The 27,636-nt window shown below is 36.9% G+C and overlaps 1 protein-coding gene and 1 pseudogene across 7 annotated transcripts in view; one reads left to right on the plus strand and one right to left on the minus strand.

Moving 5' to 3' along the window:
- Positions 1–27,636, minus strand: part of ADGRA3 (adhesion G protein-coupled receptor A3) — a 119,034-nt gene that overhangs the window by 44,497 nt on the left and 46,901 nt on the right. For 5 of the 6 annotated variants that reach the window (XM_079920815.1, XM_079920817.1, XM_079920816.1 and 2 more), the window contains 7 exons: positions 25,619–25,690; positions 18,581–18,652; positions 16,475–16,635; positions 14,623–14,836; positions 7,685–7,849; positions 4,561–4,762; positions 3,473–3,628 (listed from right to left, as the gene is read on the minus strand). In XM_079920815.1, the coding sequence (XP_079776941.1) occupies positions 3,473–3,628; positions 4,561–4,762; positions 7,685–7,849; positions 14,623–14,836; positions 16,475–16,635; positions 18,581–18,652; positions 25,619–25,690 (1,042 nt within the window). Of the gene's footprint in view, positions 1–3,472; positions 3,629–4,560; positions 4,763–7,684; positions 7,850–14,622; positions 14,837–16,474; positions 16,636–18,580; positions 18,653–25,618; positions 25,691–27,395; positions 27,437–27,636 lie in introns of those variants that run through there. The other variant, XM_079920818.1, reaches the window with a different exon arrangement.
- Positions 23,394–23,755, plus strand: LOC307185866 (large ribosomal subunit protein eL33-like; annotated as a pseudogene). Its single transcript has one exon. The product of its transcript is annotated as a large ribosomal subunit protein eL33-like (transcript).

The raw sequence follows: 27,636 nt of genomic DNA on the forward strand, positions 1-27,636 counted from the left end.
GAGGTCCACATGTTTTTTAAAAAAACCATAATCAAGGAAAACTGAACATGGACTAGGTATTTTATGATATTAAGGATTTAGAATTCATTTGGGTGATATAATGACAGTATCATGGTTCTATTTTAAAATTCCTTATAATTAAAAAAAATTATGGATGAAATGTGACATCTAAAATTTGCTATTAAATGTTCCAGCAATGAAAAAGACAGAAAGATACAGAGAGTGAGACAGAGAGAGAGAAGGTGGGAGGGATAGAAGACAAAGGAGATGAGTGGATAGGAGAGATGAAACAAGACTGGTAAATACTGAAAATTGTTGAAGCTTTGTGAAAGGTATTTTAAAAAAGTATTAATAATAACATTCCTTCTCCTATGTTTTTGGCATTTTCCAACTAAAAAAAAGTTTCTGGAAAGTTTTTAAAAAGTTAAACGCAAAGAGAACTTTTTTAAAAAAGCAAGATAAGGATGGAAAATGAAGATTCTACACTGGTTCTCAGAGCCTGTGCCAAAGACTTGTTGCCCAGTATCACCTGGAATTTGTAGAAATGCCAATTCTCAGACTCCCTCACAGACCTACTGAATCAGAACCTCAGGGCATGGGGCCTACCAGTCTGTGTTTAACAAACCTTCCAGGTGATCATGACACACACACACATTTGAGAAACCATGTGGTGGAAGGATCAAAAGGCCAGAAGCTGGCTCTGAAAATCTTTACAGAAAAGTCTGACAAGTAAGATGAAGGAATAAAACATTAAAAATACCGAAAATGAAAAGGAAACATAACCATCAATACTGAAGTGATTATGTCTTAAAATGAATAAATGAAAGAACTTTACATTTTTAAAAATCTGTACATAAAAATGCAGTAAATTAGCATTAAGGTGCCTGCCTCACTCACATATTTAAAATGAGAGCACAGGAAGGAGACTATACCATGTAACCAACTCTAATCTTCATAGACTTTCTCATCTTCTGAAATGGATGTACATTTGTTTTCACAAGAGAAATCACTATCGTAAATATGGAACAGACACTGCCTGACAGACAACCTTCAGCTCTTTTTAAAAGACCCCAGGAAACAAATCACTTAGAGCTGGCAGTTTGATAGCTTCTAGCACCCACCTAAGACCATAGAGTACCACCCTGTGTTGGCTGGATTCAATCACAGGTTATTTTAGTTATAACAAAATCCACAGCAGAATAACTTTTTGGACATAATAGAAAAATCAATTTAATTGTCCAATTATGCTATATGCATTTAAGGATACCTCAGCATAATTTTATGCAGTGGTAATTAACTTAAAATGAAGCCCTTAAAATGAAGCCTCATGATTGCCTCTTAATATAGTAATAGACAGTGAAAGCAATGGCCTGTAGTCTAAGTTTCCAAAGAATCAGATATCTGTCACTGCATCATAGGCAATATTACATTTATACCTCAATTGTTCAATCCTGAATAATCTTCCTGTTTCTTCTATTTATACTTAATAAGTTGCCATCATTTGTTTCCAAAGATGATTAAAATTTTACCTCCTATGTTAGCCAGTGAAAGTGACAGCAATCTCCTTCAAACTAAGTTTGTAGATAAGTAACTAAAGCAGTCTCGTGATTTTTTTTTTTAAGGACCTCTTTCGTAGTCTCTGAGATCATAATAATGTTAAATTTCCCAACCCTATAAAAAGTATATCCTAGCTTTGCAATGATTCTGCAAAATAGTTTCACCTATATTTCTCACTTGCACACACAAACTTTGCACGTTACACAGAGCAAGTATCAACCCCCATTTTAAAAACAAAGGGCCCATGGTTAATAACTCACGAACCAGGTCCACTTCCAGTCCTCAACAAGATGTTTCCCCCTAAGAACATACTAAAGCAGCAGACCATTTTTTCCACACACCAGCAAACATGGTGGAATGTACTGCATTGCTCTTCCCAAGTTGGGAGGTGTGCAGAAGTCCCTCACACCAAAACAGGGCAGCATGGGAATAAACATCTATTACATGATGGCAAAATCTTTCTCCAGGTCCACATTCCAAATGTCATTCCAATTACTCTAGTGACCACCTTCCATGAATGACTTCTAATCATGTGGGCAGCTAACCTGTGATTATAATCAACAAGGGAGAGCAGTATTACCACAGAAGCAGAATTCACACGGCTCCTCCCAGGGCTAAAAAAATTTACCATGCGAAGCAGGCTGTGGCCCAAAGACACAATCAAGCAAGAGAACAGTTCATTAGGAAACTGTGGTCTGAAGTTCAGATAACAACACAGAAATGCTAACTCATCGTCAAGTGGTCCGTTGACCTGAATCCTATCTACATACATGTCACTATTTTCTTTCCTTTAACAGCTACATCACATCAAGTAAAGTAACTAATGTACTAGGGCTGCAGTTTCAAAACTTACCACCAAAATGCAAGATATTAATAGATACTATACAAAAAAAATTCCTTGGTTAAATGATTTAAGGAAAAAGGCATATTACTTACCTTTTTGCACATTAATGAATCTGAGATGTCCCACATAAAGAAATAAATTAGACTTTGTTTAGTCCAGTCTTTTCCCCACAGTACTTTTGGAATACAATGGGCAACACTGTACTTTCGAAAGTAAATGTTATACAGCAGAAACTTCTGGATTAGACAGCCAAGGTTCTTGGGTTCTGTTTTCAGCCCTGCCCTAACCTAGCTGAAAAACCTTAGGTAAATCATTTAATTTTTCTCTGGGCTTCAGTGTATGACCTAATCTAAGTTTCTTCTACCTCTAAAATTCATTTTTATGTAAGTGATTTTATCACAAGAGAAACAGTTTATATAAAGCTCTCACCTAGCTGGAAACTTAAAGTTTAAGAATATGTTAATCTGCATCTAAAAACTTATTCAAAACATTATTTGCTGCTCATTCATTCTGAAAACCGTGGTTTGAAGTTTTCCCTTAAAGGATATCACGTGGACAAGCATATCACAGTTTTAACGTGGCCCCTTTTCAAAGCTATTAAATTTTCATAACTTGTGTATTTTAATCACATGAAATTTTTTTTTTTAAGTTCCTAAAGTAGTCTTTCACTTCTCTAGGACATTCCAAAAGCAGTTAAGCAATTTAACACAAGATCTGGGGGCCTAAAACTCTCACTAAGAAGGACGGACACCTGACAGTGTGGAGAAGAGAAATCCCAGGCAGCCTGAGAGAAGCAGCCAGGCTGACCTACAACGTGGATGCAGGACGTTGCTTTCTCACAGGCTGGCTGTGCCCCATCACGGTAATTTCCAAGAACTGACAGTTCACCTCTACTCTTCCCAAAAAGTCACTATAATGGAGCATAGGTTTTTCAATGACAATTTTAGAAGTTAAAAGGTATATTTAGTTCAAATACAGCAAACATAAACAGCCTTTCAAAATACAGATTGAACCCTATCACATGACCATTTGCTGATATGCTATATGCTACAAATCTGAACCAGAAAATACCTCTTTTGATTTTTCCTCTTTAGTAAATCTTCCAAATTTCTCTATCATTTCAGCCACAAATATAACATCCATCTTGTCAGAAAAGTTGGCTGCTTCCACAGTGTAAGCCAATAATTGTCGGGCTGTGGCCACAGCGTTGGTAAGGTTGAGGGGCATCTATATTAAAAAGGGAAAAAGCAGCACTTAGCAAAATGATGGACAAAATTTTGACATCCTACCTTTGCATTTCAAAACATGGCAATGAATTCAAATTTTTTATCATCTACTCACTATGACCTTCTTAAAGTGCTTTTCCAAAACTGAGAAGACTGAAATATTATTGGAAACTTACCTGAAGGAATTATTTTTAACTTGGAATGGAATATAACAGTACCTAAATGGGCTGCACCATCTCTACCTAGCCAAATTCTATATATACTCAATTCCAATTGCCTAGTAACACCTTTCCCGAGTATTCCAGCCAGGAAGGATCAATATCTGGCCTGGAACTCCTGCCACATGGGAGCATGAATCACTTATTTGCCTCTTATCTGTACTGTCATGCACTGCCAGTCATGCTTCCCATTTGTTTATTTATTGACTTAAACACGACTCAGCAGCAACCATTACAAAAAGGGTATATCAGGTGCAGAGGAACGTAAGAAAATGTGTAAGACACAGAAAGCACCTGCCAGCAGCTTATAATCTGCTATGGTTTAAAAAAAGACACACAGAAGCAGAGATAAGGAAAAGCATACGAATAGTACAAGTGCAACAAGGGATCACTTGTGACAAAGGATTTATAAAAGGAACTAAAGGGTAGCTTCCCAGGTGCATTTGAAGGATGGTTGGGATTTTGCCTGGAGATACAAATGATGAAGGTATTCAGGCAAAGGCACAGAGTCAGGTCGTAACTGGAAAGGAAGAGTGATGCCAGAGATGCCCTTCTCTGGTTGAGAAGGACAGGTCTGATCCCAAAGACACAGTCCACTGAAGTATAAACACCAAATCCTATGCTTTACTAGTATTAAAAAAAAAAATCTTATGTATTTGGTGTGAGTACCACGTTTTATTAGCACCCTCGGCCGATCTGAAGACTTTCCAGTTACCTGATTAAACATATAAAGAACTCTAGTGACATCATTTGCATACTGGCAGCGAGAATAATCATCATCCGCCCAAAAGCCACCTCGATCACATCTGCGCCAGGCCTTTCTCTCATCCTGGGCGTTTCCGGGATAGATCCCACCGCTGTGGGTATTCCGAGTACACTGCAGATGTGCGGTAATGCCTGCCAGCGTTCTGGGCCACCTAGAGAGACGAAGACAAAATGGCCTAAGAGAACCTACGCTGACACTAGTAACAGCAGAGGAAAATCAAGGTTTAGAACATGTCACACAGAATCAGACAAAAATCAAGAAGAAACAAAACTTTAATAATAAGGACCCCCCAAAAAAATTTTTTAAGTTAAAATGGACTAAACCGTTTTAAGCTACCAGCCAAGTGTATTTTATTACCCTAACAGAATATTTTCCTAAAATATTCTAAATATAAACAGACAGGGAAATTGTATCTTACCCAGTAGAAAAGAAAAATGGTACACCAAATGGTCCTGCGTTTCTTTTTAATTACTGTTACTGTATTGCTGGCTTATATAACCATTAGTTACATAAGGTCAGAATCTTATCCAATATAAATAGAATTTGCCCTGTCACAGAAGGAGAGTTAGGATATGTATAGAAAAGAGCTACCATAGCAGGCCCAAGACTGCTCTCCTTAGAAAGGCCTGCTTGCAATGCTGGTCCTTCGGTGGCACCTAGGAACTTGGGGCTTGGAGTGTTCCCATGAACAGTTAACTGGTAAAGGTGATTCACTGTACCTAGACTGTCTGGACAAGCAATATGGTGTATGCTAAGCACCTGCTTTCTTCCTGGGGGTCTGAAGTTTTGGTATCAGGTTGGCAGAGGATGCCTACATGACCAGCCCCCAACAAGAACTTTGGGTGCTGTGCCTCCAGTGGGCTTCCCTGGGCAGAAACACTATACAGAGGCTGCTGTCTTTTCAAGGCTGGAGGAGCAGTGAGCTCCGTGTGACCTTCCTGGGAGGCAGAGATAATCAAGAACCTTACATGTGGATCGCTCCAGAACCCACCTGTGTCTTTTTCCCTTATTATCCAGCTATGTATATTACTGTATCACTATATCTTAGATGTCACTACAGCTATATGCTGAATCTCATAAGTCCTTTTAGCAAACTTCTGCACTTGGCTGGGATGGAGGGGGGTGGGTCTTGGAGATGTCCAATACCATATACAACCGAATTTATCTGGGTGAAGCCCAGATAAATTGTACAGTCACTGTGCAAGTGAAGTGACTACACTGACCTGCTGGTATGAATCAGCACTAACTGGATTGAGAGAAATCTTTGTTATTTGAGCTTTATTTCTCCAAAACTGGGAATGAAAATAACATATTTGATAATATGTTGTATGTCATATATATATTATATATATGAGTCAGTTATAGCTGACTCATAACATATGAACTGCTAAATTATAATATCAGCCACACCAAAATAGAATGCATTATGAAAAACTATATAAAAGATGAAGCAAGACTAAACTAAATCTTATTAATGCAGTGGAAGTTGTAACTGTATAATATCTTACAGAATGTCAAAAGATAAATAATTCATTAATCAGTTAAATGGTTAGACTCTACTTCTATTTTTAAAAATGGAAAACCCTCCAAAACTATGAGTAAAAACAGAAAATCCACCACAAGCAGAAAACATACTATGACTATTTAATGAAGATGTTGAATTTAACAAAATTAACAAATGTTATATATTGCACTTTAACGTATACTTTAAATATTTAAATATTATAGATTAACTGTTAATCCACATAAAAAACTTATCCATTGGCAATAATAAATTATGATTTCCACACATTCATGTCAAGGAGAATTTTAAAAGGGGGAGGGGGAGGAGGACGAAAGACTATTTTTAAAAAATCAATGGAGAAGTAGCTGAGGTAAAGATGTTATTGCTTCTTTACCTTTGACTTGAAAGATTAACACCAAAGGGTTTTTTTTCTTATCCTTAAAAATCAGACTTACAGCCACAAGGCAGCAATACCACCAATCATAAGACAGCTATGAACTGGGTATTCAACAATCTTTATGCTGCTTTACAGAGCTACATATTTCCCTTCATCTATATTAACTATATAACTCATTGCTAAAATTCTAAACATAAAGAACTTTAGGTAAATAACATATTTAAAGATAATGTTTTAAAGCAACTTTGAAAGTAAGGAGAGTCTAAGGTAAAAGTTTTTAGCTCTCACAAATTCTAAACTTTCTACTAAAAAAAAGCAAACAAATCACAATATTTAACCCATTCTGATCATCTTAACAGAGTCCAACACTAGTGGCTCCCCAGCTTTCAGACCACCCAACAGCCTTCCTTTCTCAAAGTCCCTCTTGCTTAATTGCCAGAAGAACCAAAGGGGAGGAAAAATGGTTATGTGTTTCTGCTAATTATGATGTCCACTTAACTGCCTACGGTTAAAATTAGCACCACAAAACCTTCCAAAGGTCATCCAAAAAGAGCCCTTAAAAAAAAAACAAGAAAAAAAAAAAGAAAACAGGAAATGCTATTAGCACACTATTTTAGTAGAATTTCCAAACTGTTTCCTAAAGTAGTGGTTCTTAACTTTTACAATAAAACCACCTGATAAAAATGAACACTTCTCGGGCTTCCCTGGTGGTACAGTGGTTGAGAGTCCGCCTGCCGATGCAGGGGACACGGGCTCGTGCCCTGGTCCGGGAAGATCCCACACGCCTCGGAGCGGCTGGACCCATAAGCCAGGGCTGCTGAGCCTGTGTGTCCAGAGCCTGTGCTCTGCAACGGGAGAGGCCACAACAGTGAGAGGCCCGCGTACCACAAAAAAAAAAAAAAAAAGAACACTTCTGGCTCAACTTTCAGAGACTTATAAATCAATAGATCTCAGATAAAGTTCAGGCACCTCTTTTTACTTTTAATCTCCATAAATGATTCTGAAATCACTTATGGGTAGTCCTTAGATATATAAGGATATATATGTGAATACGCATACATTGCTCAAATTTTCTTTCTGACGACAGGAGACTGGTCACATATGTCTATGCCTTTGAGAATAAAAAGACGAGGGGCCAGTCAGCCCTTTCCAGCACTCTCCATGTCACTGACCTGAAATCCCCTTTATTGTTTACCACCCTCTCGGGAGGACAGTACTGTGCAGAGCTTTCTAAGACCACAATATCGACGGTTCTCGTATTGTTCCCACGTTTGGACTGGACATGGCAGCCCCAATTTCCAGTCGATCCAGCCTGAATATTAGAAATGGTTAGGGCACTGCATGAAGAAAGAGTTTAAAGAGAGAGAAAATATGGTTAGGCAAGAAGGAAGACAACATGTGCTTCGATCATTCTTTGAGCAAACATGAATGTATGCTGTAGGACAAGCGCTTGCTTGCTAGATTAATAATAATAATAAAAAAATAACCCCTCCATTTAAGTACTTCAGCAGCAAGTCAAGACAGGCAGGTAAAGGGAGACCTAAAATACTACGGTAAAAGCTATAGCATAAGAATGAATGGAGTGGCACTGAGACTTCTCCCTCCAAGAAAAGGGAGGGCAGGCCACCACAGGGAGCAGAAACCAAGTGCCAAGGCAGAAACATCATGGCACTTCCTTCAGCAAAACTAAAGGAAAGTCAATTTCTGTTTTGTATATAAGTTCATTTGTAACCTTTTTTTTTTTTTTAGGTTACACATACAAGCAATAAAAACAGAAACAGACCCACAGACATAGAAAACAAACTTATGGTTGCCAAAGGGGAAAGGGAGGAGGAGGGATAAATTAGGTGTCTGGGATCAGTATACACACACTCCTATATATAAAATAGTAACCAGCAGGGAACTTCACTCGGTATTCTGGAATAACCTATAAGGGAGAAGAATGTGAAACAGATACATGCATACACGTATAACTGAATCACTTTGCTGTACAACTGAAACTAACACATTATAAATAAACTGTACTTCAATAAATAAAGAAAAAAATCAAAAACAAAATGATAATTAAAAAAAAACTAATAGTTTCCAAGTTATATCTACCTTTTCAGATCCATACTCAAGCATGAAGAAGACTACTATTATGAAGTGTGTAATTAATATTTAAGATGAAATATTTTGTGGAAAAGGAGTTAAAACCTGTTAAGTCTCTAGAAAGATTTAATAAATTACCAATTAATGCTTTAACAAAAGTAGCTTTCCATTTAAAAGTACACTTCAACTTACAGTAACAGCTATATTTCTAAATAGCTGTCAGAAAATTCAACTTTCAAGATGAAATCATAATTCTCTAATATAAAACCTATTAATTAAAGAGCAAATGTCAGAACCTTCAATTAAACTTTATTCCCCCCACATGATCTACTATACTTTGCTTTCATGTAGAAACAAATAAATCATTAGACATAAAGCATGTATAATTTTAATTAACTTAACAAAATAATGCCTTGAAATTAAAACACATTTTTCTAGCTTCCTAAAATCATTAATGGCTATACAACAACAAATGTTCTAATAAAGAGTTTTGAGGCACTGTGATTCTGAACCAAAGAAAATATTTATCATCTTTACTAAGTTAGTAAACAAACTAAAACATTGAAATAAATATATTCAAGGTAAAATGACACAGAAGAGTTTGACATTAAATTTAAATAACCAGAAAGCCTGTCAAACATTATACTTTGCATAACTCTATCGAACTAGGAAGTGTATAAAAATTTTTGGCAATAAAAAGCATTCCCTAATCCAGAGATCCCCAAATTTTCTTGGTTCGTGGTTCCTTCACTAGATAACTTCCACAATGCCCCTAGCCTCAAAGAAACACCTAGGGTGAAAGCAATCTACAGATTCAATGCAATCCCTATCAAACTACCACTGGCATTTTTCACAGAACTAGAACAAAAAATTTTACAGTTTGTATGGAAACAAAAAAGACCCCAAATAGCCAAAGTAATCTTGAGAAAGAAAAATGAAGCTGGAGGAATGAGGCTCCCTGACTTCAGACTATACTACAAAGCTACAGTAATCAAGACAGTATGGTACTGCACAAAAACAGAAATGTACATCAATGGAACAGGATAGGAAGCCCAGAGATAAACCCATGCACATATGGTCACCTTATCTTTGATAAAGGAGGCAGGAATGTACAGTGGAGAAAGGACAGCCTCTTCAATAAGTGGTGCTGGGAAAACTGGACAGCTACATGTAAAAGAATGAAATTAGAACACTCCCTAACACCATACACAAAAATAAACTCAAAATGGATTAAAGACCTAAATGTAAGGCCAGACACTATCAAACTCTTCGAGGAAAACATAGGCAGAACACCCTATGACATAAATCACAGCAAGATCCTTTTTGACCCACCTCCTAGAGAAATGGAAATAAAAACAAAAATAAACAAATGGGACCTAATGAAACTTCAAAGCTTTTGCACAGCAAAGGAAACCATAAACAAGATGAAAAGACAACCCTCAGAATGGGAGAAAATATTTGCAAATGAAGCAACTGACAAAGGATTAATCTCCAAATTTTACAAGCAGCTCATGCAGCTCAATAGCAAAAAACAAACAACTTAATCCAAAAATGGGCAGAAGACCTAAATACACATTTCTCCAAAGAAGAGATACAGACTGCCAACAAACACATGAAAGGATGCTCAACATCACTAATCATTAGAGAAATGCAAATCAAAACTACAATGAGGTATCACTTCACACCGGTCAGAATGGCCATCATCAAAAAATCTACAAACAATAAATGCTGGAGAGGGTGTGGAGAAAAGGGAACCCTCTTGTACTGTTGGTGGGAATGTAAGTTGATACAGCCACTATGGAGAACAGTACGTAGGTTCCTTAAAAAACTAAAAGTAGAACTACCATACGACCCAGCAATCCCACTTCTGGGCATATACCCCGAGAAAAACAATTCAAAAAGAGTCACGTACCACAATGTTCACTGCAGCACTATTTACAATAGCCAGGACATGGAAGCAACCTAAGTGTCCATTGACAGATGAATGGATAAAGAGGATGTGGCACATATATACAACGGAATATTTCTCAGCCATAAAAAGAAATGAAACTGAATTATTTGTAGTGAGGTGGATGGACCTAGAGAGTCAGTAAGCCAGTCAGAGTGCAGTAAGCCAGAAAGAGAAAAATAAATACCGTATGCTAACACATATATATGGAATCTAAAAAAAAAAAAAAATGGTTCTGATGAACCTAGGGGCAGGAGAGGAATAAAGACGCAGACGTAGAAAATGGACTGGAGGACACGGTGCAGGGGAGGGTAAGCTGGGATGAGTGAGAGAGTAGCATTGACATATACACACTACCAAATGTAAAACAGACAGCTAGTGGGAAGCAGCCGCATAGCACAGGGAGATCAGCTCGGTGCTTTGTGACCACCTAGAGGGGTGGAATAGGGAGGGTAGGAGGGAGATGCAAGAAGAAGGGGGTATGGGGTTATATGTATACGTAGAGCTGATTCACCTTGTTATACGGCAGAAACTAACACAACATTGTAAAGCAATTATACTCCAATAAAGATGTTAAAAAAATACAATCGACTATAACAGAATAAAATAGAAAAACAAAAAAAAACACCTAGGGTGGTTCCAATGACTAAATGCAATCCTAAAACTATGTATATATGTCCTAATAACTTAGTAGCCATTTGAAAAAAAACACACATCAATTAAAATAAGTATTTCATTCTTAACCACAACTACTTCCTAATGGGCTGTGCATGCCTATTGGGCACTCCAAAATTAATCAAACATTAGATACAGATCAAACAGTGATATCCATATTCCTTGTTCCAAAATTATTTTCACACACTACTTGCTTTTGCACCATAGTAACTGTCAAAATCCCATTATCTAAAGTATGGCACCAGCAAAAGAGATGCAGTATCATGTAAATTCAACACCCTAACTGCCTGGAGCTGGTAGCTGTGTCGTGTCTCACTAATGCCCAGTATCACTATGCTCAAACACTTATAATACCACACAGCACCTCCGTTAACACACTGTGGCACCCCAGGACACATTAGCATACCCTCTGGGGAAAACGGTCCTAACCCAACTTTCAGCAATACCTTCAATGTCTAAAACCAATTATCGGAACAAAGTTTTCAGGAATCCTCAACACGACATATTAGGAGATTTAAGGAGAAGGAGGTAGCTTCAATTTCAGTGTCTAGGAAAAATACAAACTCTGATTCTTACTAATGAAGGATCAACGACATGAGGAGACCAATGAAGAATCAAGAGCTGTATGAGGTAAACCAGTCCAATAACCACATACTTCCTTTTCCTACAACTTCTTTATTATTCTGGGATTAACTCTGTGTAAAGGACTTCTCAGTCTTCATATGAAAGATTTTCACTTTGGTAAGTGTCCCTACCAACAAAAAAATGTTAGGTGAAGTTGCTATCCTTAGAATTAATTTTTTTGTAATGCTAAAGGAATTTAGATTAATTTAAACATGACTTACAGAAATAAATTTATAAAGTAAATCTAGTTACTTTATAGCTACAAAATTTAAGAGTTAAATTAAAGCTCTTGGAACTATATTCAATATCCTGTGATAAACAATAATGGAAAAGAATATGAAGAAGAATAATATACATATAATTCAGTCACTTTGCTGTAGAGCAGAAATTAACACAACACTGTAAATCAACTATACTTTTCAATAAAATTTAAAAAAATAAGGCTCTTTTATTCAGAAAAGGGTTCTATTACATTTTTGAAGCTTTATTATTGTATTATATGTCAATTATTGTCTAATCAGAAAATAAACTGCTTAAAATATACAATTTGGGGACTTCCCTGGTGGCACAGTGGTTAAGAATCTGCCTGCCAATGCAGGGGACACAGGTTCTATCCCTGGTCCGGGAAGATCCCACATCCCGCGGAGCAACTAAGCCCGTGCGCCACAACTACTGAGCCCATGGGTCTGCGTGCCGCAACTACTGAAGCCAAGCGCCTAGAGCCTGTGCTCCGCAACAAGGGAAGCCACTGCAATGAGAAGCCCACGCACCGCAACGAAGAGTAGCCCCTGCTCGCCGCGGCTAGAGAAAGCCCGCACGCGGCAACCAAGACCCAACGCAGCCCAAAAAATACATATATATACAATTTGGTAAGTTTTGACATATGTATACACTTGTGAAATTATCACACAGTAAAAATAATGTAACAATTAGAATCTTCTCACTGGAACTTAATATTAAGTGCAAAGAACATATAAAAAACTTTCCTAACAATCTTATCCCCAATAAAAGAACTCTGCTTCTGGTAATAGCAGAGTGGTTCCTATCAAACCACCCTCCCCGCAATTAACAGTTAGTTATAAGCTGTGAACAAAACTACAATATGATAACTATCTGAACACATGGAGAGTGATCCAAAGCAAGCAGAAACCGAAGAGGACCTGACAGTAGGAAGAAGGGAATGGCAGTGGGGAGTAACCAGGAAATTTTTTTAATGGCTTTTGCCCAAGGGCAGGCATTATTCAAATAGAAACTCAAAATCTTACCGGTTGAAAAATCAGAGGACAGAGGGAGAAAGGAGCCTGGCTGGAAGCCCAAACTTCTGCATATAAAATCCACCCAGCTCTTTAACTGACCCTGACCCTGACCCATGCAGACAGGGCAAACACCAAGCAGATTTCAGTGGCTGCCTAATACAGAAAAGCCAGATCTAGGAGTCTGAATTTAACCAAGGTAACTGTTCAATGAAACAAAACTAGCTGTCTTGAGAAGAATACAAAGGAATCCAGAGTCAGGGATCAGCAAACTTTTTCTTTGAAGGCCAGACAGTAAATACTTTAGGCTTTGCTGACCAAGAAGCAACGCTGAGAATATTATGTAGGTACTTTTATAACCATTTGAAATGTAACCATTTAAAACTATAAAAAAACATTCATAGGCCAGATTTGTCCCATAAGCTGTACTCTGTCTACTTTTCTATAGCAAATTATTCACAATGTCCAGGATACAATCCAACATTACCAGACATATAAACAATATTTTTTAAATAGGGAAATATAAACCATATTTATAAGAAAAATAGTAAAGGTGACGATCCCAAGATGACCCAGATACTGGAATATGAAAGCAAGGATTTAAGGGTATCTACTATAAAAGTTGAAAGACACAAATGAAAATATGCTTCTAACAAACAGTTAGGAAATCTCAGAAGAGAAAGAGATATTATAAAATAGAATATTCGAACCTCAAAATGCCCAAACCTGAGTCTCAACTCAGACAGCTTTTAGTTTCTTGGTAATTTTTTCATGATGCTTTTGTAATACTACCCTAAAGTGCCCCAGGAGAGAGCTAAGAAACTACAGATCTACTCTTCAATATTCAAGCTGAGGTCTATCTTTATGAAATTGGTAGGAAGGAAAGACAGAGAGAGACAGAAAAAGGCTTGGAGAGATACACAGAGACAGAAAGAGAGGCAGAGAGAAGGAAAGAGAAAATTCAATACCTACAGATTAAGATTTTACCAAAATAAAACATGATAAGTGATAACATCATATTTATTTTTATCCTGTTTTTTGTACTTTAAGTTCATTCCAATTAACTATTGCTATGCTTGCACCAATCGTGGGTTGACACGTGTTATATTCTTTTATACTAGTGGGGTGAAAAAAGGAAGTATCTTAAAATGTTACATTAATCTTAAGACAGTGAAAATTAGGTGATTCCCAAAAGTGAAATTCTAAGCTTATTAGTAGCAGGAAATTGTTAGAAATTAAGTTTGGCACTAAAAGTTTACATTTTTTCCTCGAGACTTTAAACAAAAAGTCTCTCACTTTTAAACAGTGTTTCCCTTTTATCCTATGCTTTTTTCCTCCAAAACTGGATGGAAAAGATAGTTATTTAATTTTAGAAGATAAGTAACAATCAGGAAAAGAAATGTCAGAAGTTTGCTTTTTTAAATGCAAGAAGGTAAAATATTCATTCAAATTCTAACTAAACAGTACAATTCTGAAATGATAAAATCCAGAGACAATTTCTCATCTAAAAAAAGTTTACCTTGCAATCAACGAGCAGTTGTGAATCATGTTCTTTTCAACAAAGATACCTTGGGATTCATCAGTTTCGACTATTCGCCCATCCTGATACCATAACACTTGCATGTCTTGATCAATATATGAAGCCATACACTGGAAAGGAAGGCTGTCTCCTTCAAACACAACTTGACGATGAGATGGAGTCATGTAGAAAGATGGTAATTCAAGGGGAGGATCTAGAGACAGTAAAATAAAGACTCAGTTAACAAATACAATACTATATTCACACTCCAAAATTTAAAATTATAGAAATTCTAATTGAAATTTTAAAAATGGAAAAACAAATTTCTCAGTAATCAGCATTCTAATGTTAGTATCAACAAAGCTATTACTGAATTAAGAGGGTCCAAGATGAAAACACCGTTAAGTAAAATTAAAATGAAACCATTTCATATCAACTTTTACAAAGCTGATATATTTCCTTCCAGTAAGAAAAATAAAAGAGAAATTTTAACTACATATGCAAAAATGTACACAAATCTTTTGGCTCATTAAAAGTCTTTAAAATATTTAGTTCCTTTGTCTAACACAATAATTCTACTTTTAGTAGTATTCTATCCTAAATAGCTAATATGTAAAGATGTACACAAGGAAATTAATCCTTTTAATGTTTATAGAGTGAGAAATTATTAACCTAAATCTGCAGTAATAAGGAAATTGCTATGGCTACATCTCTGTAATGAAAAAATAAAAGTTATGGCCACATCTGTATAATGGATTGGTATGCATCTTTTATATGATGAGGAAACAAGTTTACACCATTTCCAGTTACAAAAGGTTACAAAATAACATTAGAGTATGATATTTTGGACAAAACATAATAAAAAGGTATAGAAGATGATACACCAAGGTATCCTTGACATTAGCTACCTGTGAGTGATAAGAATGTAAGTATGGGTTTTGTTTTTTTCTTCTTTTAGTTTTTCATTTTTCCCCCAGCTTTATGGAGGTATAACTGACAAAATTATAAGTTATTTAAAGTGTACACCAAGGTAATTTGATATATGTACACATTATTTCTTTTCATAAATCTTTAATCCAATGAGCATATTTTACATGTGAAACAATAATGATAATAAAAATAAATGGAAAAAACGGATACAGTTGTCTATTTTCAAACACAAAGACTAAACTAGAACCTACCTCTATCATTTTAAGGACTGTGTTTGGTTTTCTGTTTTTTGTTTTTCATTTAGCACATGGTAAATGTGTTATTTCCCTCAAGCCTTCAGATATTCTTAAAATTCATGATTTTCAACAGCTGCATACTATCTCACTGAATTGATGTACCATAATTAAACCAATGCCCTATTTTTGAGAATTTAGGATATGTTCACAAAGTCTGAAGACTTACACACACAGCTGATGATTTCTTAAGAATTAACCCCTACATGCAGAATTACTATACGAAGTTGTATCAATTCTTTAAGAACACCAATACATATTGCCAAACTATCCTTCAAAAAGGCTGTATCAATTCACACCCCACCAACAAAAAGTGTGATTGTGTCCTGAGATTTTATTACTATCAACAAATTCCTGATTTGCTGTTAGAAAATCTGAAGATCTATACTATTTATTGAAACTGGATTTCATAAAGAAAGCTGTTCAGAACCAAGAACTTTAAACACCCATCGAAAAAATGTTTTTTAATCCAGCTGACTTAACTATCAGCAAAAACTAAATATTATCAAATCCATGAAGACTGACAGTTGTAATCAGTCCCAATGTGTAAACAGAACTCCGCAGTTTGTCAGGCAAAACAAGATAGCAAGTAAAATACAGTTAACCCTTTCTCAGTTTGTCTTCCTTACCGCACGTCAACAACTCCTGCTTCACACCTGTGACTGGCTGGGCCTGAAGAGACTTAGGATAAACACACCGTGTGTCCCGTACCGTGATGTTTCTCTCCTTTACCCAGCGATGCATCCACAGTATGTTACAATCACACAGCAGATACTCAGTCTGAAATTCTCTGTAGCATACAAAATGCAATTTAGAGGTTATGGTGAATGAATTAAATCGCATTTTTGCTTTATGTTGGCTTTACCCTTTGGGTGGCAAGCACATTCCTGCTCACCCTTACCATGCTACGGCACATACTGTACCATCAACTGGTTATGGTCTCCTTTCCCTTGAGATGACGCCAAATGCCTGACCCCAGCTCCCTTCTCCACTGATTCGGGGAGTGACTCCAGTTTCAATCAAAGTTGGCACGTGAACAAAATCTATTCCTCATCTATGTAACAAACTCCTGAAGCCCAGGGTACTGGAATACCACATCCCCATCCTTTGTGTCTATCAAACTGTTACCCTTTCATCAAGTCTGTGGTACAAATACTGAATCCTGAAGCCTTCTCCAATTTTTCCATCATTACTGCCATGTTCTTGGCTTAAATACCTGCAAACTCTGTTAGTTCTGGCAACATAAAGCAATATATGACTGTTTCACATGGTTATATTCTGTTTATCTGACTAGGATGACTGGCTGACTTCTAATTCCTAAGCACCACCTTCTGGTCAGTTTCCAGCACGATCAGTTATAAACACTGGCAATTTTGCCCAATTTTTGGATGAAAGTACTTCCTACATTGCTGCTATCCAGGGTCTCAAAAGCCAGATTATTTTTACAGCCTTTATTTCCTAAACTTCACAGAAATGGCTGACATGAGCCCACTAAAAGGAGATGTTTTCACTAAAAAGCAGTTTTCTGGATAAGAACCGTAGCAGTACCAAAAAGACCAGATAGAGTTTGATGCCGTGTGATTCTAGAAGTACATACATATGTCTGCCATGGGGAGAAGCACCGTGAGCGCCTAACCTATCAGCTACATCCCAATGAAAACTGCTAAATGAGATTGAAATGATAAATTTAGAAAACGAAAGATGAGGAGGAGGGAAGGGAAAAAAGGGAAGAAGTCAGCATACATCAAACAGAGACATCTGGCAGAGAAGACATTTTTCACTGGAAAAAGAGACTCAAGCCCATATGTTATATACCATAAAAATTTGAAAAACATTATATTTAACTGTAATTCCAACAGAAATCATTATAACTTATACTTTGAAATATATTAAGGTTTATCTGAAAATACAGTTAGCTTCAAAAGTAACTCCTATACAACCTCGCACTTAATAAAACTGTATTTTGGGGGGAAAAAAATCAGCCAGTTCTAAAGCTACAGAGAATTATGTAAATATGACCTTACGCTGACTTCATAAAGCAGGCATTCTATGTAAGCATGCCTAGAAATGTCAGTAGTAAGTTGTGAATTCAGTTTGGGGGATGGAGTTACAGGATAAAATTAAATCGCTAAAACATAACATAGTCTTAACTATAAATTCTTTTTTTTTTTTTTTTTTTTTTTTTTTTTTTGCGGTACGTGGGCCTCTCACTGTTGTGGCCTCTCCCGTTGCGGAGCACAGGCTCCGGACGCACAGGCTCAGCGGCCATGGCTCACGGGCCCAGCCGCTCTGCGGCATGTGGGATCTTCCCGGACCGGGGCATGAACCCGTGTTCCCTGCATCGGCAGACGGACTCTCAACCACTGCGCCATCAGGGAAGCCCTATAAATTCTTCATAGGGAGGGAGGCATATTTTATACTTTGGGAATTTAATTAGCTGAACAAAATATTTTCTGATTTGGAAATACAAAGAGAAAAAATTACCAATTTATTTACTTTAAATATAAATTAGAGAGATAGAGTAGTATTCTAAGGAGAAAATGGTTGTCCCAGCCTGAAACACATTATTAAGGTTTATGGTATGTTTTTCAATGTGAATGCAAGTTCTGAAGTGAGATTCTAATTATTGCAAAATCACAAGCTTTTCCTATGAAGTCTCTTAAGCCATATAATAACTTTTTAATTTTAAAACACTAAAATATATCTACTAAAACAGGAGAAAAATTCTTACTTACAAAGATCGTAATGAGCCAAGATAATCAAAAGTTCCTTGAGATAATGATGAAAACAAATTCCCTGAAAGGTTCCTGGAAAAAAGGAAATAATTACACTTTAAGCAATGCTAACAATTATATACCGTTTTATCTATTTTATATTTCCTAAAATGTCCTATCATTAACTACTGTTATAAAGAATTTATGAAAGTTGTTTTAAATCTTATGAAGAGAAACATCCAGTAAATATTTTCTCCAAAGTTGAAGAAGAAAATTGTTCTCAACCTTATATAAGGCAGTAAACAAAATTATTTAAAATTACTGCTAGATAAGGATTTTTCTATCAAATATCATGTGAACCTCAAAGTTGACTTCCTGAACTAGATCTTCAGTCATACTCTCATTGAAACAAGAATTATTCTTCATGTGTTCACTCAGTATCACATAAGAAAGCAAAAATTTAAAAAAACATGGAAAAGGAGGGTCTGAAGGGCCAGCAACAGCTGACAGTAACCCAGTAAAAGACGATGGCAGAGTGAAATGAGTCCAGGGTTTAAGACGAAAGACTTGGGATAGAATTCCGTGTTGGCTTTGGGCAAATTACTTAACCTCTCTCGTTTCCCCCTGTATCATGGCTTTAATACCTAAACACTTGCAGAGTTTTGTATGAACTGCAGAGCAACTTATGCTACAATGTGAGTAGTCTGTTACACCCATCATGCTTTGACCAAATCATTTTTTGTGATTTCTTCCATGCTTGACTATAAGCTCCAGGAGAGGAAGGACTTGTGTGTCTTATTTACTGGGGTACCTCTGTCAGCTAGTAACAAACTGGGGTATATAGTAGGTGCTCAATTGTGGTGGCTGACTGTTCAGACCCCACCTTTAGGAGGCGCTAGCAAGGACTCTGGGAAAATGGCAGCATGGTCCAACCATCACAAGATCTTTTCTGTGCCTATTGTAGTAACAAGAATGATAAAATTTTGGGACTTCCCTTGTGGCACAGTGGTTAAGAATCCGCCTGCCAGTGCAGGGGACACGGGTTCGAGCCCTGGTCCAGGAATATCCCACATGCCACAGAGCAACTACACCCAGGCACCACAACTACTGAGCCTGTGCTCTAGAGCCCGTGAGCCACAACTACTGAGCCCTCGTGCTACAGCACACCTAGAGCCCGGGCTCCGTAAAAGAGAAGCCACTGCAATGAGAAGCCTGCGCACCACAATGAAGAGTAGCCCCTGCTCGCCGAGTAGCCCCTGCTCGCTGCAACTAGAGAAAGCCCGCATGCAACAACGAAGACCCAATGCAGCCAAAAATAAATTTTAAAAAATAATTTTAAAAAAAAAGAATGATAATATTTGGACCTAGAGTTCTCAAGGAAGAAGTCCTGAGACCTGCAAGGAGGCCTGCCTCTCCTCCAGAGTCTGAGTTTCATCCTTCAAGTGTGGAAGAAAGTGACAATTGGGTAGATGGATTCTCCAGTGAGGAGAGAAAGAGAATTGATGGGGGAGAGGTCAGCTGTTACCATGACACCTGCAGCAATGTATTCCTGGATGGGAAGACAATATTATACAAACACCAATCCCTCACAAATTAATATACTGATATAATGGATTTCAGTAAGAACATCACTGGATTCATTTTTATTGCCTTAGGATTTTTTTGATAGAAAAAAGGCTGGATAAAATAATTTTGATCTTCATAAAAGAATTGCCTAGGAACTTAAAAAACAAAAAGAATACTTGCAAATCAAAAGAACCATGAAAGCGATGCCCTTTTCTTTTTTGGCCTATCAGAGTGAATACTGAATGTGGATTTGGAAAAGGGTACAGCTGATGGAGTGTAAATCACTGTAACATTTTAAGAAAGTAACCTAGATGCAATTAAAATGAACAACTATACTTTTATGAAGGTACCCTATGTGAAATTATATGACTTCTGGGATTTACTTTAAAATGTACGCAGGAAGACAAGAGATGTGAGGTGTAACTAAAACAAGACTGGCTATGAGTTACTACGTGTTGAAACTGATTGATGGGTCCATGGAGATTCCTTATACAATTACCTGTAATATTTTTTTCGATGTTTTGAAAGAGTCCATAGTAGTAAGTTGGAAATAAAAATACATTCTACAAATATAGGATTTAAGTATGAACAAAATAATTGCAGCTTACAGGGACCATTAGATTCTAATTACTATGTAACTTTATTCTAATTATTAGGTATTATAATTTTTTTTTCCCTTGGAAATCACAGAGGAGGCAATCACATTGGAGACAGACATGCCATCCTCTCAGTAAGTACCAACACAAACCAATTCTTCCTCCAGTGTTGGAACAGACTGCTATTTGTTTGGCTGGACACCTATGAAGTAATTGGCTTCGGCTGGTGGCCATAAAAACCTACACATACTTTAAAACATTAAAATCCCATTCCAACTCTGAGGTGCTCACACCAAAAGAAGCATAAGGAAACTGAGAATGACAACATTCCCAGCAAAGACACCGCTCTTGTGTCCTAATGTAGTTTACTGAATGGGGTGGTAGGTGAATTACCCACCTACTCCCACTCATGTTGTTTCTTCCTCTGTCAATTTTTCTTTACTTACTTTTTGCTACACAGATATATCTGTATTCCTATAAGTTAAGTGTGTATGAGGCAGCATCTGTGTATATACAGGAATGTTTACCAGGGCAGATTTGTTAAAGGAGGAGGAGAGGAATCAGATAGTATCTACATTAACAGAGGAATAATTGACTAAATTATGATCTGTTCTATACTTGGAATGTTCTATAGCTATTCACATGAACTAAATCAATATGTATTCTCCTGAAAAGATATGAAGGGTACGTCAGTAAAACATTTTTTAAGTACAATGTCAAGTAGAGCACATTTTTAAAGCCCTATGTGAAAGCCTGCACATTTCGGGGGGGCGGCGGGGAACGACAGAAGAATCTGAGAATATATACACCAGTTAGTACATGCTACCTCAGAAGGGTGTGTCTGAGGTGATGAAGGGGAGATTTAACTTTTGCTCCATATCTCTCTATATGGTTTATTGCTTAACAGCACCAGTAATTTTTAATTGTAAAAAGGAAGTTCTTATAAATATCACTCACCTACTATTCCTGATAGAAAAATATTAAAGGTATAATTTTCTTAGGGGAAAACAGGTTTTAAACTGACCAAAATTTATAAAGAAAACAAAGGAAATCTTTGCTTTTTTTGATCTCCTGACAATTTCTCTGTAAATTAACTTCCTAAGTGAAGGACAGAGACTTCACTGAAGTCCATTATTGGGTCCCATCTTTGTCTGTCAGTTACTCCTAGGGTTACAATGGGAATCTCTGGGAGGATGGTTTCACTTCCCAGAATTTCTCCATCAATAGAGGCAGAGATCAATACATAGAATTCATCAATTTTACCCACCACACCCAAGTCCACTGAATCCTCTGACATATTTTTAAAAAGCCATTTTTGAATTTTTACACTGAATCGCCAAAGCCAAGATGTTTCGATATGATAAGAAGTATGGGTGGAAATGCAACAGGGTGTCTGCCAAGGTTTTCAGCCCCTTTGGCTAAGAGGCCAAGTCAGTCTGAGATCCCAAGTTCCAGGGTAACCCAGAAAGTTCAGCTGAAGAGGTAGCTGAGGAAATAGCTAGAACAGTGATCCACTCTAGACTGATTTGTTTTGTACACTTACTCTTTGGGGTGGGAAATAGTAATTAGGGAGCTTCTCTGATTCCTAACCTAAAAAATGTACTACATGAGGTGGATGGACCTAGAGTCTGTCATACAGAGTGAAGTAAGCGAGAAAGAGAAAAACAAATACTGTATGCTAATACATATATATGGAATCTAAAAAAAAAAAAAAAGGTCATGAAGAACCTAGGGGCAAGACGGGAACAGAGACGCAGACATAGAGAATGGACTTGAGGACATGGGGAGGGGGAAGGGTAAGCTGGGACAAAGCGAGAGAGCGGCATGGACATATATACACTACCAAATGTAAAATAGATAGCTAGTGGGAAGCAGCTGCATAGCACAGGGAGATCAGCTCGATGCTTTTTGACCACCTAGAGGGGTGGGATAGGGAGGGTGGGAGGGAGGGAGACGCAAGAGGGAAGAGATATGGGGACATATGTATAGGTATAACTGATTCACTTTGTTATAAAGCAGAAACTAACACACCATTGTAAAGCAATTATACTCCAATAAAGATGTTAAAGGGCTTCCCTGGTGGCGCAGTGGTTGAGAGTCCGCCTGCCAATGCAGGGGACACGGGTTCGTGCCCCAGTCCGGGAAGATCCCACATGCCGCGGAGCGGCTGGGCCCGTGAGCCATGGCCGCTGAGCCTGCGCGTCCGGAGCCCGTGCTCCGCAACGGGAGAGGCCACAACAGTGAGAGGCCCACGTACCGCAAAAAAAAAAAAAAAGAGATGTTAAAAAAAAATGTACTACATGTCCCTTAACTAATCAGATTCTCTTTTCCACCTGTTAGACTGAGAAAATGCTATTCTCCATGTCTGAAATATAAATTGTTATCAGCCTTCACAACCGGCATACAGCCTGGCTTAGAGAGCAGCCCACACAGAACACCCATTCAAAGTTTCCTGATCCACAGCTCTAGAACTATGTCAACCCAAATTATCACAAGCAACTCCACTGCAATGCATTCTTCAATGTTAAGAAGCTACCTCAATTACCAATGTTTCTTAGAACAGTATTTAAAGGATATGTCAGGTATAGTTCTATATATGCCATATTGTTGCATTTAAAAGAGCCACCATCACCTTTTCTAGTTCAGCCTTCTTGGACCCTGTGGAAGCCTGCTGGGAACAGGACTTCTAACAGGACGAATATGTCTGGAAGGCTGTGGTCCAAGGCCATTTTTGCTGGCTATAAGCGGGATCTACGAAACCAGAGGGAGCAAATGGCTCTCCTGAAAACTGAAGGTGTATATGCTCAAGATGAAACAATTCTATCTAGGCAGGAGATGTGCTTATGTGCGCAAAACAAAGAACAACACGGTAACTCCTGGTGGAAAACCTAACAAAACCAGAGTAATCTGGGAAAAGATAACTTATGCTTATGGAAACAGTGGCATCATGGTTCATTCTAAATTCCAAAGCAACCTCCTTGCTAAGGCCATTGGACAGAGAATCCGAGTGACAGTATACCCTTCATGGATTTAAACTTAATGAAAAGTAAATATATAAAACTGTGGACTTGTTTTCTTAAAACAAAGAAAAAAAGAGCCACCATCATCTATTATTGCATGGGCTACAAAATCATCTCAATCAATCTCAAAGCAGGAAACGTGGTAGTGCTATTTCTATGTTTTAATGATTCACCTGGATATATGTCCACTGTGTTCCAAGACCTGTAAATTCTCACAGGTATCAGAGAATTGGTAAAAATGTAAGATACAACCCAAGCTCTAAAACTTCCAAAAATGTTTGCTTTTAAGGCAGGAGGCAAATAAAAATAATAATAGTAAGCATATAGTAACTTGCCTTAATGTAAGCACTGTCCCACACAGCTCTTTTGCCTAAAGAACATTTGCTGATGGGTCAAAAATTCCTAGACCAAAGCTACATATCCATCTGAAACTAAAGTCAAGAAAATGGTCAAAAAACTTCAGACTCCCTTTTTCATTATTTGATTCACAGTTACCCAAAAGTATAACAAATTTTCTCCATAAATGCCTCAATTTGCCAATTCTTATACATTCCTTAAAATGAAAAATACAAAACTCTCGAGATAATGAAAGCACTGAAATGAAATTGTTTGTAATCCAGCTACAAAAAGGGAAACCGTAATTGATTTAATTAATTTCTCGCTATGAGTAAAGCTGTACACCAAATCAATCTTTTGTTTAAAAACATAAACTTGGCCAACTATCTTTCCTCCAGAATTAAAGGGCACACTGAAAAATACAAATCTGCTGACTAAGAAGCAGGAGTAACTTTATTCTGTTCTGGCAAGTGATTTGGAGACCCTCCCTTACTGTATAGATGAAATGATCGCACTACTTAAGCCGCTATAGCTTTTTCAAAGTTAACTTGAACGAAACAGAAGAAACATTCTAAAAAGCTACAAAGAGAAAGAACCAGGCATAGGTGATCTCAATACTAAAACTTCTACCCCTAAATCCTGCATTTCACCCGGCACCCTATTTCTAGATTGCTCTTCTCTAAATCATGATTTTATGCCATTTTCCCACATCAATGTCTTTCAGTGGCTTCCTAGGGTTGAATGAGTTCTAAGCTTCAGTCTGCTTTTCATATGGTCTTGTATAAAGCTCTATTATAGATAACTGAACTTACTTCTACTTACTCTCAGAGTCTATTTTAAAAATAAAATTAAAATATATTTGATGGCATATACAAAGTTCTGCACTTATATTAGATACAAATTATAAGATACAGGTATAGATAATTCAAATGCTAATTAATCCTTATAATAACTTTGAGGTATTATTAATCTTACTTTTTTTATTATTTACTTTACTTACTTACTTTATTAATCTACTTTTTCATCTGAAAAAGAGAAAAGCTAAACAACTCACCTATAATCACAAGGTCAGAGGTGTGATTCAGATGGTCATTTTACTCATAAGTCCAACGGCCTTCACCTTGACAAACTGGCCTCACTCTTATTTCTACCTCCTTTTATCATTTGCTTGACTTCTTTTCCTTTCTAACGATCTGGACCATCAGCTCAAGTTTCATCTCTTCCAAGAAATTTTCCCAAAGTGGCAAAGCTTTGATCATGTCTCTCAATGTGGACATGTTCCCTGGGGTATATACTACATCGTGTGTGTGTGTGTGTGTGTGCGTGCGTGCTGTGTGCGTGTTTGGGACGGAGGATATAATGCATTGTTATGTTCTGATGACATTATATCTCCATGATTAAATTGCCAGCTCCTTATATCCTACCACTTCTGTAACCTCTACAGTTGTTATTTTAATATTAAACATATAGGTGGTCATAAAAATTTGGGTACTGGTTCAAATGCTTCCTTGTATTATAATACAAAAGAAAGAGGTACTTACAGCCTAACGAGATTGGTGAGTCCTCGGAATATGTCTGCATTCAGACACCCTATTCGATTGTTTGTCAGATCCCTAGAGAGAAAGGGAAAAAGTGTCTTCAATTAGTTCTCTTGGTTAATGAAGGTTTCATACATTCAATATTCAAGAATGGCACCCAGGTATCACACAAGTCCTATCTCTTAAGCATCTATCTATCTCTTAAGCATCTCTGTGCAGCACTATCTCAAGTGCAGCACTGAGAGAAGAAATAATCCTTGCTTTCACTTACTTCTGGCACGTACAGGCTAAACGCTGTTTAATTACAGTGCCCTTGATATTTCAAGCATTTACTCCTGTCAAATGACTCAAGATAAAACCGAAGTAGTAAAAATGAGACTCCATCTTATTGTCTGTGATGATCTACACAGCTAATCATGCTAGGTTAAGTTAGGGAACAGAGCCTGATCTCAGGCAACATCCAACGGACAATGGGTAAAAGGGCAAATTACCAAAATGCTGAAACTTTTATTTCCTCAAGAACATCTGAAACTTAATGCTTTCTAATTTCATTCCTTAAATACTCAGAAGTTTTGACTGTAATGAAAAAAACAACTGAGTTAGCTTTTACTTTACAGATCTGTCATTTATGCTCCAAGTCAAATTACTTTATAACTATATCTAGGTAACGGCCCATTTTTTCCAGTCACTCCTAACTTCTTACATTTCCTATCAAATGTTACTTTCTATCCATTTTTTTCTTCTCCTCAAGCCATGAAACTTTTTTCCTTTTAACTGTGTGATAATTTTAGTAAGTATTTTGTTCTATCTTTCTACACTATTTTTCTTCACACCAAGCACAGTGAATACAATTTTACATTTCAATCAGATTACATTTTAATTGGGAGGTAACTGACAATTTCTTCAAATGAGACAGCATGGCTTGCAACATTTTCCATCAGTGGATTTAGTATGAAAGCCCTAAAACAATTAATCTTAATTTTTCTCGGTTGTTAGATTTGAAATTATTGATCATTCTGAATTTCAATAAAAGAACTAAAACAAACTTTCTAAACCGAATTTTAAAAATATTTTTATCATATTTTCTTCAATGCCCATATTATTCTCTGTAATAGAAAAGCATATATTCTTTGAATTTCACTCTGAGTTACTCTTTAAAGACTTGTACCACCCATTTCTAAATTAAAACTGATTCTAAATTGTATACCTGGTAATGGGGAAAAAAATGTATTAGTCCGAGAGAAATTACAAAGACTTTGCATTTGAATCCGGTACCTACTCATTAACTTTTTCCTCTAAATATTTCAAAAGCTAGTTTAGGTAATCCTGGTTTCCAAAAATTTCATAGCACTGCCTTCCCTTTCTTATGGAAACTTTTGATTAAAAAAAAAAAATCTTAAGCAATGAAAGTCTTTATCTGCATTCGCTGTGCTCCAGCTCCTCAGAATATTAACGCTAAGTATTTTTAATCGTGTGGGACTTTTTTAAAATTCCAGCTGATTTTCCTCTATTTCTGGGCTTTACTGTTTAAGAAAATTAGGCATCATCTTGTGAAGTGTTGCTTAAACAAGCATTTCTGTGCTCTATTCATTATCTTGTCTCAATTCTGAGCTTTAAATGGTGCAACTACCACTGATTCTTTGGGAAACAATTTCATTACAGCTATACCTATTTAAAATGGAATTTAGGTATTGGTAATGGGTTTTAATTTGAATTGAGAATCAGCTTGAATTTGTTGATAAAGCAAAGGAGAAACTGAATGGGTCTAGGTTTTACCTACTTCTGGTAGTTTACTCTTCAGAAAGCCACTTAATCTTCCTGATCCAAATTATCTATAAAATAAAGGCAAAGGCATGGGACACTTACAAAAATACTTTACATGTGGCTGCCGAGTGAGATGCACAATTGAAATGAATGAATGATTGAAGGCCTCATAAGAAAAACTGCCTATAATCTAGAAGCAACTAGCAGAATATCTTTATATCTCATTGAGTTTACGTATAGGACTCTCTCAGCTTACA

The sequence above is a fragment of the Stenella coeruleoalba genome (assembly GCF_951394435.1).
Source record: "Stenella coeruleoalba genome assembly, chromosome: 4".
NCBI lineage: Eukaryota > Metazoa > Chordata > Mammalia > Artiodactyla > Delphinidae > Stenella > Stenella coeruleoalba.